At 32.2% G+C, this 15707-nt stretch overlaps 1 protein-coding gene across 2 annotated transcripts in view; it reads left to right on the top strand.

Moving 5' to 3' along the window:
* The window catches only part of LOC145661598 (intermembrane lipid transfer protein VPS13A-like), a 305499-nt gene extending 290012 nt beyond the window's left edge, over positions 1-15487 (top strand). For both annotated transcript variants that reach the window (XM_081726923.1, XM_081726919.1), the window contains 2 exons: positions 1559-1685; positions 9331-15487. In XM_081726923.1, the coding sequence (XP_081583049.1) occupies positions 1559-1685; positions 9331-9471 (268 nt within the window). In that variant the 3' untranslated portion in view covers positions 9472-15487. The remainder of the gene's footprint in view (positions 1-1558; positions 1686-9330) is intronic.
* The last annotated feature ends 220 nt before the right edge of the window (positions 15488-15707 follow it).

Below are 15707 nucleotides of genomic sequence, written 5' to 3'. Positions count from 1 at the left end.
AAAGGCTAGAATGGAGTCTGGTAGAAGAACTCTGTGACAGCAGATAATGATGATACAAATGTCATTAAAAGCCGAAAACATGACAAAAGGTTGAAAATATGAGCTTATACTACTGTATTTCATTAAAGTTCTCCCTTTCTACTTTTTCTATGACGCTTTATAACCAGTTACAACATTTTCAAATCTTTTAGAAAATTGACTAATACATTCAAACACCCCACTATATATTTTCCTTTCTTCAGGGAATGATGCTTAATTTTCGTATTGGACACGTTCTATACATAGATTACAGTAGTGCTCATATGTTTTTGGTGGGAATACCGAACAGGAATGGATTTTAACATGTTGCTATGAACATAGCATCTGTCAATAAAATTCCCTGTTACGATTGTTATTGATGTTAAGCGTAGATGTTTGTCCTTTTGTAACATTTAAAAGACTAAAATATTCCAGTATATCGTTATTTGAGGAATATGCCTACTAATTGTTTTAATTCATTGAAAATATTTACCACTAGCGTGATCTACCTTTAAGAAATTTGTTTACCATTAAATGTGTTGAACTAGTTTCAAAAGTTAACAAAATTGAAATAACTTTTTTAAAGTAAAACATTTTTTGTTGTTGTTTTAATTTTCCCATAGTCTCTAAACTATCCTATCTGCTAACGACGCTTATCATCATCAATTATACATACACTGAAAGAGCAAGCCGACATATGAAATGTAAGGTTCTCTTTTCTAAAGAAAGTTTTCTATATCAAAAATAGAATAAGCTTAAATTTAACCCTTGCACTACCAACGGGGGAGGGAGGGGAGGTACTTTGTGTCCACCACAGTATGTTTTTTTATAATTACTCTTCTGATCGTTTCTTTAAAATTATTTTTTTTTAAAAAAAAGTATGTTGTTGCTCAACATCTTTAGCTAAAGCGTATACCTTACATTGGTGCAAATTGAACGCTGTCGTTGTAGATTTTTGTCAGAGTTTCTACTTAGTTTCTTTTGCAATATATATTTAACCTTAAACAGGTGGGTACAAAATGACCTCCCTCCCCCCTTGATAGTTCGCGTTACAAAAAAATACCTAGGTAGTGCGAAGGTTAACAAATTAATTTTATTACGAAATAAAGTTATTTTTGTATTCGTTTCAATAAATTTCCAAATAAGAGAACTAACTACCGTTTATTCTCAATTTCATAACTGAACAACGGCAATTTTACATCTTTTTTTTTAAATATCTAATCCGAATATCCTCTAAGTCAACTAATGAAGATTTTACGTTAGTTGATTTAAAGGATATTCATTCAGATTAACTATTTTCAAAATATTTTACAATATGACTAATGAAATATAATATTACATTCTTATTCTGCAGTAGCTATATCTTAAGAGTAAAAATTGCTACCTAATAGAAAGGAAATCTGAAAGAAAAAAAAACTAAATCTTTAATTGTTTGTTATGTTAATTTACTATTTTATTGTATGTGGTGAAAATTTGTCTTTGATTTTATTTGTCTTTTCTGAAGAAAATGTGAAAAACATTCGTTTATTTAAATTTTCAGGCATGTTTTCCTCCTTGAAAAGTGTCGAATGTGGGGAAATTGGGATATCGATTGGATGGTTCGCTTTGACGACATAATGGCTGTACCATGCATAACTGGAAACAAACTGATTTTCAAAGTGCGACAGGTAAATATATTTTATTAATTTCATTTTCGATTATAAAATTATTAGTATAACAATAACAACAAAGTTTCTTAAAACTTATTTTACTTTACTCCAACTTTCTTCATTCCATCATTTCATTCATTTCTCATCATCACCGTCTCCTTTAGCCTAGCCGATATAACCGTAGGTCGTAAAACTTAAAGATTTCATTTCATTTCATTACAAAGAGAGAAGCTGCGCTTGAATCAAAGAAAAAACAAGAGCGTGGAGATTGGGACAGGAGTCAGACAAGGCTGTATAGTATGTCTCCTCAATTTATTCAACTTTTACACTGAACGCTTAATGAAAGAAGCATTAATGTAAGTTAGAGATTTCAAGATTGGAAAGCAAATCATTAACAAAGTCTGCTATGCGGATGACATCGTTATTATAGCTAGACCAACGGAAGAACTACAGGCGATGATGGATAAAATAGTTGACACTGGGAAACAATATGGAATGGAAATCAACATCGAAAAATCGGAAATCATGAGAATATTCCGTGGAAAGATGCTTTTGCAGATCAGAGTAGAGCAAAGAGAGCTTGAAGAGATCGATCATTTTAAATATTTGGAAAGTATTTTGATGAGAGACGCTTATTGTACAAAAGACATATAAGAACAAGAATTGCCGCAGTCAACAAATAAAGATCATTATTAACTAGCAGAGTCAGGGAGAAGCTGGTCAAGTGGTATGTATGAACTAGAGAACTCTTGGTTCGAAAGCTTGAATATTACGGAAATTAGAGAAGAAATATTTAGAGAGCTTCGAAATATGGTGTTGGAGGAAGATAGAGAAAATAAAATGGACAGAGAAAGTAACGAACGAATATGTTTTAAAACGAATAGGAGAAAAGAGAATACTTTTAACCAACATTCTTCGTGGAAAGGCCAATTGGATTGAACACATCTTCCAAAACACTTTTTTCATAACGCCACATAAAGATGGAACAAAAGCGAGAAGCAGGAAAAAAACACAACTGATGGATAATTTGATAAAAAGAAAACAATATTTGGAGTTCTTGAAGAACTTGAAGATCGAGAAAATGGAAGAAACATTTCGAAACCCGAATCTAAGAATGAAAGACAAACCAAACCCCTTAGTAGTTCCAGGACCTGTTTACAGACCTAACGCTTCCTCCTCCCCCTCCTCCTCCCGCTACTACTGCTACTGCTAATCCTCCTCCTACTATTAATACCAACAATTATTATTATTATTATTATTTTAAAGTATGCTAGTTCCGTAAGTCTAAAAAATATAAAAGGAAAGATTAAGGAAGTAACATTTATAATGATATATCAGCAACACAAAGGAACCAATCACGCAACTTGCGAATTTGAAATTCGTATGAGGAGAGAAAGTGATGTTTAATGAGGTATTTTATTTTCATTTCAGTAATTTTTATTTATTTCAAATTATTTTATAAATATGTAGTAATTACGCAAAGGTGCTCACATTTGTACTTACGATGGTACAGGCGCAAAACTGGCTTTGTAGCACAATAAAAGAAATTTGGATGAAAGTGACAAAAACCAGATAGGAAAATGCAAATAAACAATATATTAACAAATAAAACAGTTCTGACCAGAGCAGAATGAAATACATTAAAAACTATACTTACAATATGTTACAGTTTCAAGGACCTAACGTCCTCTTCATCAGACACAAACACTGTGAAAAGACAGGTGACAGCAGATCTTATATACACGAGAAAGTGAAAGACCACGCCCTTTCTTCTCTCTCATTGGTCGGAGGGAACCAATGAGGATAAAGGTAATTCCGCGCCAACAGAAAAATATAATGAGCCCTTTCACTTTTTCTAATAGTTCTTTAAACAGATGACATACAAAGAAAAGTAAATAACAAATAGAAAATATTAAATAAGAAAAATAAATAACTAAATATATATATATATATATATATATATATATATATATATATATATATATATATATATGTATATTTTAAATAAATAAATGATTATTTATTTATAACTGTGTTTTATTTGTTACTCTACTTATCCAGAGCCATGGAGTTTGTTCAAACAATATATGTTGCATTCCTTTACGAAAGAATACATCGAAGGTCCTTTTTTTCTGTAATTCATACAGAAGAAAACAGCCAGCAAAAGACAAACGACGGTCGAAACTGTAACAAATCTCTGTTTTGATAACCCAATGAAAAGGAAACCCAGCATTTTGTAAAGAAAATAAGGGTTTGTCAAATTGTTCAGAAGAAAATAGGAGAACAAACTCGATAAAAAAAAAAAGAAGTAACGCATCTACGTCTTCTATATTTCTAATTTTAAGAAATATGAAATGAGAATATAAAGTAATATTATTGACCAACAGCACGAAAGAATAAATAGAACTATAGTGAGCAAATACAAAATAACGCATATGGTACATATAACACGAAACTATACAAACAGCATAATAAATATCTCTACAATTACTACGGTTCGCTTAAAAGCTACAATCCCTGAAGTGTTGGTTTCTTTAAATACTTAATGGATACTGGTTCAATGGCAATCGGAGGGAGACATAGAATTTAATGGTGTACAAATCATATCTTCATAAGTTTTGTGTAAACTGATTGAAACTAGCATTTTTTTTTCGTATACTACTGAATAAGGTTTTTCACTTTTTGAAGAATGATTTGAACAACGATTTCCTAATACTTACTTGACAATTGTAATTGATGCACTTTTAATATAGTTGTTAAGGAGATACGTGAAACGCTTACTTTGTTGATAGTATTTGTCGGATTTCTCCTATACGGTTTCAACCACTAATTCTGTCGCCTGGTTCAAAGGTTAAATCATTCATACGAAGATCGAATCACTTTATAAACATACTTCGTACTTTCGGTTTTAAGATAGAAACAAGACCTGCTGATAAACTGATTATTTATGTAGATATTTTTTAATGGTGATTTTGTTTCTAAAAGATTATAATACAATAATACTGTATTTTGAACACATCAGAGGCTACACAGAACGTGTTAATATTAAATGTTAACGAATTTGGATTTTAGTCTACTATAATGGTTACACACTCAACATTTCTTAATTCATTAAATAATTATAATTAAATTTTTGTATAGATGTTTAAGATGTTTAAAGTGCATAAGTTGTGTCAAGAAAAGAAAAGCAGTGACTAAGAGGGAGTGTCACATTGTTAGTGTCTACAGGACTCTTATTGTTATTATATGCAAAACAGTCATTAAATTTGGAGTTATTTCGTAAAGAAATCGCCCTATAAATTTTCTACATAACCACTTTGATGACGAGATTTTATTTCTTTAAAATCCTTGCAACAAAAGTTCAAAATATCTTTATAAAGTAATTCGATTTTAACGTGACTTATCCTGAGAAACAAGTCAGGATAAGTGGCTGAAACAGTACAGGAAAACTCTTACAAATACAATCAATGAAATAAGTGATTCACTTATCTCCTTAACAATATGATTTCTTAAGTTTGCCGTTAAATTAACAGAGACCTGTAGCGTAATTTCAGATGTTTTTCAAAAATCTTGAGGAAACAATTTTTCGAAGGTTGTATTCTTAGGAGAAGCCTTAAAAAAACAACGTTGACTGGGACATTTTCCTTATTTCTGTGTGTACAATCACATGGTATACTTCACGAGTACGACATTTTCTTTCAACTCAGTATATTATGATAGAAATAACTCCCTTCCTCCCCGGAAAAAAAAAATGTAATCTTCAAGTGGTTTGGCTAAAAAATACAAATAAATTAAATATTGTGAAAAATTTGAAGAAATATCAAATAAAGCTTCGTACTTAATAATAACAGACTTCGTACTTCGTCCTATGTTCAACAGAAAAATTATATATGTATATCACAAACATAGTAAACACAATATCACACAACACAAAAGAAAATCAACTATAACCAATTACGCCAAAATCTCCATCCAGATAAGAAGGACAAGATGTAAAAAGAAAATACAGTACAGAAAAGAAACATCGCTTTCAAACATCCAGTTGGGCGTCATACTAGAATATCTTTACGTTGGAGTGAAATTGGATGATTCTCAGCTCCTTTTCTGTTCTTTAATTTTTTCCCCGGCTTCTTCTTCTCTTTATCTGATGCACAGTTTAGCGAAAGTTCTTCTAATTTAAGTTAAATAATATGATATTCAAGGTTTTATGCTTCACAATTGTGCTCTTTAGGTTAAAAGATTCGGATGCTTATGAAAGTGAAAGATGAAATAATTGGTAGAACGAAAGTGTGACAGGAAACGTGAGTACCCCAAGGAAACCCACGGACAATTTTTCCACCACAAATTCATTTGGCCGGGAAATCACACCAGGGATCTGAAATTGAGCCACAGAGCCACTCTTATAATTTCAAAAGTAGGCATATCTCTGCACCTTTATGAAAATCAACAATAACATTCTTATTGAACTTAATGCGACGACTTAACATGAGTAAATACAAATGCCAGCCACTGTTGGTTGAGATTTTTAGAGTGTTAAAAGCTTTCGTTCTCAAGTTTTGATACGTACAGCTATACTGTTACTCATTTGCTCATTTTACAAATACAAGTACACTATGGTGCAAGTAAAGAAGATAGAATGTAAAATGAGTGTAGTTCAATGGAATTCTGAGAACTGGCATACGGATATTCACACCAAACTTTTTTCAAGGTGATTGATGCTACACCAGTCAACTACTGTATCACCCTTTCCCTCCACACTTATTTCTTCAAACCCTGTTACACACAGCCAAATATTTATAAGAAAAGAGTTCGAAATAACCTCATTGCTAATACTGGCAAATATATTCCTGAGCAACAAGTGACAGTCGACAAAATATAAGCTAAAATATGCTTCGGGTCCAAAAATGTTAAAGTTAAAATATAGTTTAAATATGCATTTATATGACCAATAAAAGCAGTATTTTCACAAGAGTCTGAAATGTGCTTATATTTAATTAAACATGTAAAAAGATGCCAGGATAAAAATATGACATATCATAAAAGTCCAAGCCTTAGTGATAATGTTTCTATTGATAAGTAATTTGATATGTTTTCTTCCATTTGTTGCAAACACCCTAATGAGGCAATTTCTCCCCCTTCCTTGCCTGTGATGTCATGAATAATAATAACACTGCTACTCTTCTCAACATTACCTGATTCGAATTGCTGTTTTTTGCAGCCGACTGATTTTTAAACAGATTTAGAAATGAAATGAAATTTCTAATTTTACATCCTATACTTATGCCTTGATAGGCTAAAAAAATAGGGTGATTAATGAAGCAGAACGAAATAATTGGCGAAATGAGAACGTGAGTGGAAACGGAAGAACCCCGAGAAAATCTACCGATACGATGTTGTTCCACCACAAACTTATGATGCTTGAGATCGAACCAGGGACCGTTAGCACCTGTGAATCATCGTGCCTCCAAACAGAAATATCTACTGGCATCATAAATTCTGTGAAAACAAATACAAAAGTATAAAAAGTGGATGTGTGAAGCCAGTGGCTCTTGCCGTATTCAGGAATTGGCATTGTATCTTTTAGAAAGACTCGCCGTCCGCTAATAAAGCTTAGACAGACAACCTTCATGACACTGTCGCATCCTTCTTAGATTCATCGTTGACATTAAGTCCTTCTTAGATTCATCGTTGACAATGATGACATCCCACAACTCCAACTGAATCTGTTGGATTATAAGTTGTACGACATTTTAGAGACGAAAGATGTAGTTGCAAAGATCGCAGGCATATGTGAGAACAAATAGGAACATTTTGAATATGATATATTACGTTTCTACAAGAATGTTTTATTATATGATATTAGGTGTTCAAACCACATTTTCATTTCAACTTCGATATGTCGCTTCAAACGTGTGACAAAATTTACTTAACGGGCCGCGGTGCCTCAGTGGTAGAGCACCGTTCATCTCTGCCGCGTAGGATTCCTGATTCGATTCCAACTCCCGCCAAGTAGCCTTTGTGGTGGCGGGAGTTCGCATCGGACCAGTGTTTTCGTTGTTCTCCGTTTCCTCCCATTTTCGACATTCCACCATTATCATCCATCTTATCATCAGTCTCCCTTACCGCCGGTGCATAACCGTTGACGTTAATAAAAAAGAAAGACTACTACTAGTATGTGTGTGTAAAGAGTACTGTGTCGCCGTTATGAAAAGACAAACAATTTGCTAGTTAACAGTGTATTTTGTTGTAGAAAAAAAATGTTAATAAATAAGTAACAATTTCTTCCAGCTGTCAATTATGATTGGCAACCAACGACGTACCTTTTACCGTCGCAAAAGTTCTCTTTTGCTTTTTTCAACTATCTCAAAAATTACATATGAAAATTACCCGTAAGCAAGTTATCTTGTTCAGCTCGATATGACTTAACAACTGATATACGTATACCTTACGGGGAGTGATCAGAAAGTAAGGTTACAAAACCTGTAGTGAAACATGTATATATTATTTCATACAACCAATACAGCCAACAGAAAGTACGTATTAAGTTATTTTTCAACATAGTCTCCATATCGGTTGAAAAACTTTCGCATCCTGGGATGAGTTTGAAGATTCCCTCCTGGTAAAAATCCTGTCCTTGTGTGTTCAGCCACGTTGTCACGAAGTGTTTCACCTCCTCGTCTGAAGCAAAGGGACAGCTTCTTAGATTGTCCTTCAAATGCGGGAACAGGTGAAAGTCGCTTGGAGCGAAGTCCGGGTGTAGGGAGAGTGGTCGATGATGTCCCGGCGAAACTGCTTCAACAGCGTGGCGGTCTCCTGGACTGGGTCGGCTACTGCGCTCGTCGTCGGTGCCTCCTGCTTCAAGCGCTATTCTACCAGCCGGAAACTTTCGACATCATTTTGTGACATACTGACGAGACATTAAGTCTCTCCGTAAACCTCTATCAGCTGCCGGTAAATTTGAGCTGCGGTTACATGTTTCGAACACAGAAATCGAATAACTGAGTGGACTTCTTTGCGAGACAAGTTTTCCAAACGAATCGCCACTTGTGTTTACATATAATTAGCGCTGTAAGTGGCGGGTGGCTGAAACCCTGCACAGTTGCCAACTCCACGTATTAAAATTGCCGCACACTCCTCATTCCTCTATAACAGACGAAACTCCAGAAATATCAGCCTTGTAACCTTAGTTTCTGATTCTTCCTCGTATATTTGAACTATTTCATACAGCTTCAAACAGCAATTAAAATTTCAGATTATTGTCATCTTGCTAATATGATAATAAAGACTTTAATGAGAATATATTTTAATATTTTCATCTCAGTAAGTGACATAATTCTCGTACAGCATCTATTTTTATGTTCACAATTAATTGTATTTTTTCATTTTCTCAAAAACTACGCATGAGCTTCACACTCACGCGTATCATTTTGTTCAACTCAATACCATCTAATCATTTGGTATATATATATATATATATATATATTGGACATTTTCCCCCCTTAAACGCTAAGAATATTCTAGAATAAGGTTTTCTTTCTTCCTTCTTAATATTTTATAGTTGAATTTCACTGAAGTTTAATTTAGAATCTGTTCAGTTTTGTCTACGCTTTCAATTTATAGGAATGTGGTTTTCTAATAATATGTGTTGACTTCGTAATTTTAGGACGAATCACTGAACGAACATTCCGGAGACGAAAGATTCATCGAGTCTGAAGACCGCGCAATCCTCGAGTGGTTGCATAACAAGATTGAAATGATGATGATAATAAATATGGAAGACAAATCCTGTCCTTCAGAACTGTAAATATCTACTCGTTAAGTGGAAGACATGTGCACAGTTATTAGAGGAAACGTTGTGTTTCATACTAGAAATAAAAATAATAAAAAGAAGTTAACATACCTCTTTATATGAACTGTAAGATTTGGTCTCCAAGCACTCATACTACTATTACACATTGTGAAAAGCTACATTAATTTAACATTCGAAGACGAAGATCAGTGAAACTACAATTGTAAAGTGAAGAAAAAAATGGATTGGTAAACTTTTTTGGGGAGGGAAGAGGAAGACCCACTATTTCATATTCTAAAATGTAGATAATGCCAATATTTGCTTTAAAAATTTGGATTTTAAAACGTTATCTTGGTATACTCAGAGATAGCTATAATTCTCCTTAATCCTTTTCAGTATTGAAATTTCAGTATTACGGAAGTAGGTGTTGCTTTTGAAACTCATGATGCTGTTCAGTAGAGTCAGAACAAATTTACGTTACTTGTTTCCTGAAAATATCACTTCTTGCTACACTAAGATGACAAGTCCTTTATTCTGACCTTTATCCATCCCATTCCACTTACATGATGTTTCTAAAGTAAATTGCATTAGTTTTTATGGTGATTGTTGCTGGGAGAATCACACTTAGAATTGCATAGATTTGATATGATTTTATTATTACTGCGCCATCTTGTTCTACGTATTCACAATGTTGAATTCTTAATTCTTTTCAGAGGTTTCAGTATACATGTATAACTACATGTACAACACATACTAGAGTATAGTAAGTAGTGTATTGTGGATGTTTACAACTTACTACTTTCATTTCGATAATGTATTTAAATTTGCTTTTTCGTACAAAAATGCATTTTGTGCATTGCATTTTGCTATAGCGATCTCTCCTGTGTGATAGAACACGTAAGATCATCTCTAGTGAAGCGAGGAAGTTGGTTCGACGTTTAGTTAGGTGGACAACATTAATATTTTCCCTTTTTTTCTATTTCAATAACAGCATATACTTCTTATAGTACATTTCTTTGAAACAGTTTGCTGGGCGATGTTACTGCTCAGAAAACACAGGGTCAGGCCTATAGCCACATTCACCTGTACATATTTATAAAAACAGAAATATATGAAGCCACGACTGACGACAGATTCAGGAAAAGTAACTATTCGTAATAACTGTGGTATGTGAATATGTTTGTATATATATAAACCTGTAATTTATATATTTCTAGATTATAGAAAAGAAAATGTTACCGAATTACATTAAAAACAAGTTTTCCTCAATACTTCAAACAATACATGAAAATATACAATTTATCCTAGTAATCTTTAATTTTTATGAACAAAAATGCAAGTCCATAAATAGGTATTAAAATATATTTTGTGAGTATAGAAGTTTTGTTTTGGTATTGTTTTAATCGTCGTTTCTAAGAATAGCTGAACGTGGAAACAATTTAACATAGTCGAAGAAGTTCTTATTCTGAAAACAATCTCTTAAAATTATTGTTTATTATAACCAAATGTTTTACAGAGTTATCTTTTTGTATAAAGTGTACTTAAGTTAAATCATTTATGAAACTAGGATTTTCTCAAGTTAAATTATTTAAGAAAAAAGGGTTTAGGATTTATTTTGAATTTTTTCATTATTTTCACCCAGAATATATTTAATGTGGAAAAGAGAGAAAAGCGAATGTTGATGCACCTTTAAATAATACAAAACATCTTCAACATTTTTGAATAAAATGTCGTTTTAATATGATTTTTAAAAAAATATTAATCTTCGATATAGTGTAATTTGCCAAAGTTAAGAGGAAATCATATTTAGTTCAATATTTCTACATATGTACCTCAATATTAACCACTTCCTAACTCCGTTATCTCGATGTTACTTCACGTGGATAGTTCTTAGTTTCATCATTATTAAATTAAGAAAATTAGTACACTTTGAAAATAATACTGCATTTGGGGACATATATGTTTTACAAAAGCACAATTCTTTTAAATTTAGGATAAATGTAACAATATTGTAAACTGTTAACTGTTAAGTAGTAACATCACTATAGTCAAAGATTGTAAAAATTTTAATGGAAATATTTTCTCTGCAAAATTGTCTTTGTACACTTTAATTAGACTTTTCGTTCTATGTGAATTACTTCAACAAGGTGCTTCAAGACAAATAATACTAATAAACTATTTTCGGTGAAAATAATCTAGTGTATATAGGTTAAGAAATAAAACAAAATATGCATGTAATACACGCACAGATAATAAGAAAAATGGATTTCAGTATGAAGCTTTCATATACATACTCTCAGAACTAATTATATAGAAATGTTATATTTTTGATCTAATCATTTTACGCATTATTAAAACGATAATTCATTGAAAGCAAATTGCTTTCATTAATTTTGGTTGGAATTGAGCTCTCAATAATATTTCCAGTGGTAAGTTTCCAATAAATTAGTTGTTCTTTCTTTATTCTAACATAAATGGCCTAGCGGAATGACTTAAATGTTTAATAAAAATAGCATAAATCCTAAAAGTCAATTTTAGTTATAATTTGAAATTATAGTCGAGAACTATAACTTTCTATATTCTCCTTTCTTGCTGTTTGCGTGTTTGTACATGTGTTTGTGAGACAAGTACTACTTTCATAAACTTCAACGTTGGATTCCATGTGTAAACTGTGTTCAACACAAAGATGTAACGTCTCTTGTAATGATTTCAGCTAATGCTGCTAAAATTGTAATAATAATTTGATATTAGACCAATATCTTTTCTGAAAGTGCGTTATTCGAACCAAATTATTCGAAGTTGCTCGAACAATTCATTCAACTAACGAACAATTTTTCGAATAAGCGATAACTTCGAATAACTAATAGGTATTCTAATATTTTTAACAGCACTTAATTTAATGGTTTGAGTTATGACATGGGAATAATGGTCAATTGATAATTATAATGTAAATGCTATTTCTTTTAAATTTACATGAAAACTTTAATGTGTATAACTATTCAATTGATCATATTGCATGTTATCTTCAGCGCAGAATATGTTGTTATTAATTTAAAAAGAAACTTAAAAAAGAAAGTGTGGAATCAGGGTCAAAAATGTAGCTATCTATATTTTACTTGTCATATATCAGGAACAGAGTACGTTGTTAAGACAGAATATGTAAATTGTGTTGCCTAACCTTCTTCTCCAGCTCTAAAATGACCTCATAACTTCTTATGATACTTGATTAAAGATCATTACTTCTGAATATGAAAGAAAGAATGACAAGTTGATTCTTGGCATTTCGTCCAAGTTTTTGTTTATGGTACTGACGTTTCTGAATTTCTAATTGCTTCCACTTTCGACGTTGATATGAAAACGAGGAAAAACTTATGAAACGCTGACCGGTGATTATAACTGCCGCTGTTAGGATATTCATGATGGGAAGACAGTCCTGGCTTCGGAACAAGTAAAATCTGCATACTGAAATTTTGGACCATCTTATTTGATTAGGTTGAAGAGTTGAGTTTTATTTCTATAGCTTTTATAATGAATCTTCATTTTTTTTACGTTAAAATTTCTATCACCTTGTGATCTCGAAAATTATATGATGATTGACTGCCAGTGTGTGCTATCTTCTGATTTCCCTGTGGTTCTTAAAAACGTTTTTCTACACTTTTGTATATGTTCTGGTCACTGTAACAATCCAACATATAGTTAGTGAATTTTACTCCCGCGTAACTTAGGAAAATGCTTAATATTATTGAATTCTTTGGCTGAAAGCTGGAAATACTCGAAAAAAAAAGAAAAAAAAGCTTCAAAACCGTAGAAGGAAAAGTAATGAATTAGAGGTTAATTCTCTATTTATTAAAGTTACATTAGGACTCAACTTGTTATTTCTAGCGCAACACAAGGCAAGCTAAATAGCCAATAATTCCGCTAATTGAAACATGGTTTGAAGTGTGACCGAGTGGGAGCAGTAGAGAAAAATGATGGAATCATTCGCAATTAACTCTAAAGATGTCTTTCACTGCAGTCAATGAATGATACTGCGTCAAGTTCTGAAACTACATCAATTTTGCGATACATTGCTTCTCTTCGGAACATTCTGCAATTAGTATAGCCATCTTTACATTATTACTTCATCTTCGGGTACTGTTTCAACTTCGTGCTGCCATCCATCGGTCAAACTTCAAACCATCTGTATCACAGTTGTACATCCACTTGTTTTAAATTAAGACCAACTTCTAAGAAAAAGACATTGTTACAGGCTTCTCTTTTTCCAGTAGTTGCTAATATTTACATGAACTATTGACAAGAAACACAATGAACTATAATCGAAATATTTGTTTTATGTTAGTTGATGACGACATCTTTACTCAATCACGTAAACAATATATCTGAATTTCTCCAATATCTCAATAATACACATTCGAATATTATGCCCACAATAGTTGTCGAAAAGGAAAGAAACTGCCATTCCTAGATGTAGTTGGCACTAGGGATATATGTCATCTGAATCACAGATTAAAATAAAATAAAATAAAATAAAATAACTTGTATTTATAAGCACATTCACACTACCATTTTGTGCACAAAAACTATGTTGTCCATAAGCTTATTTCAATACAATGAGGTAGACAAATTTATTCAGTAAAGAAATTCCCTAACTAAAAAAAAGGTAGTGAAACGAAATGAGTACAATAATCAGAAATTTAAAAACGTACAGAAATAAAATCCTGGAGAAAAGAAAGGGAATGCCTAAATAACAAAGAGAACGGAAGAACATCATTCGCCTACATTTAGTAAAACAACGGTACATCAGACAAAAGAGAACAACACCAAAACGGTTTACATTTAACAACATAATATGGCATACGATATAGAACCTCAGAAAATTAGACACAACGAGAGTTTATTCCTTCCCTGTGAATCCAAATTAAATTATATTGGACATGCAGGACACGTAATGCGAACAACGTGGATAAACACACCTTAACGAATTGAAGATGTTAAGATTGGCACTTAATGCACTTATTCTTGAAAAGGCAAGAGTGAAAGAAAGGGTAATACATATAAACTGGAGGTTGATTACAGAAGTTAGAGAGATAAAATTAAGAATTCCTCAACCTCAATAGAGACGATAGACCAATTTTCAACAGTAGTAGTATATTATTTGTTGCCAAGCCTCGACTGTCTACCCTACAATAATCCCCCAACAGCAGTACTTATGAACCTCAGTGAGCTGTCTGTTTTCCTTGTTTTGAGTTTACTTTCATTTTCGTGTTCAGTCTGAAAAGTAAGTAGCTAGAGCCCCGGAAAAGCCAGCATTAGAAACAAAATCACGGGTGAATTGCCAAGGAAAGGCTTACCATTAGTTATCCCCACAAAAAAATGTGTGTATTATATATGAAAAAGAATGTTATATAAGTAGGATAATGCAAAGAGTTATACTTAGAGAAGAGAATATTTTTGCTGAAAATAATGTATATATGTAATAAATTGAACAAAATATACATTCATTACGCGCACCGTTTATTAGAGATGCGAATTTCGTAGCGAAATTCTTGTTCATACTTTCGAACACGTTAAAAAAATAAAAGTGTCACAAATCTCTATTATTAAAAAAGATCTTTTCAGGACAAAATATTGTAATTAATACGTTTCATATTGCTTCATTCTAGTAGTATAAGCGACCACAGCAAGTTTATATACAATTAATTTCTACAAATATTTAATTATGATGCAGTTTCACTTTTACTTTCTGTATATTTCTGAAATAATCTTATTTGATGTTATTTTACTTTTCTCCTTCTTTCAAATAATGAATTTCATTTTTCGTTTTGTTCTACGCATTTTGCCGTAAAATATTTCTGGTCAGTTTAATTAACTAATGTTAAAAACGCTATTAAAAAAAAAAAAAACGACAAAGTTTCAATAAGTTTTCTGAAAAGTTGTTACTGTGGGTCGAAATATGTTTGCTTTGTGACACATGTAATACTTCCTGGACAAGAGTAGATATGAAAAATATACCACTACATTAATAATGTCATATTAGTCTATTTATTTCTTTATAATCCTTTGATCTTATTCTTTATAGCAGTTATTAGATAATGTAAAGAATATTGGTGGACAAGTGATTTTGCGAGGATATAGAAGAGTTAGAAAGAGTTGGGAAATATGAGGAAATGTATAAGGAGGTGAAATCCGTGGAATTTCGGAGGAAACAAGGGTGTATTACGATGGCAGTAGAAAATAAAAATGGGAAGGTA

The sequence above is a fragment of the Thermobia domestica genome, chromosome 1, assembly GCF_964235325.1.
Source record: "Thermobia domestica chromosome 1, izTheDome1.hap1.1, whole genome shotgun sequence".
Classification (NCBI taxonomy): Eukaryota; Metazoa; Arthropoda; class Insecta; order Zygentoma; family Lepismatidae; genus Thermobia; species Thermobia domestica.
This window is presented reverse-complemented; position numbering and strand designations above follow the sequence as displayed.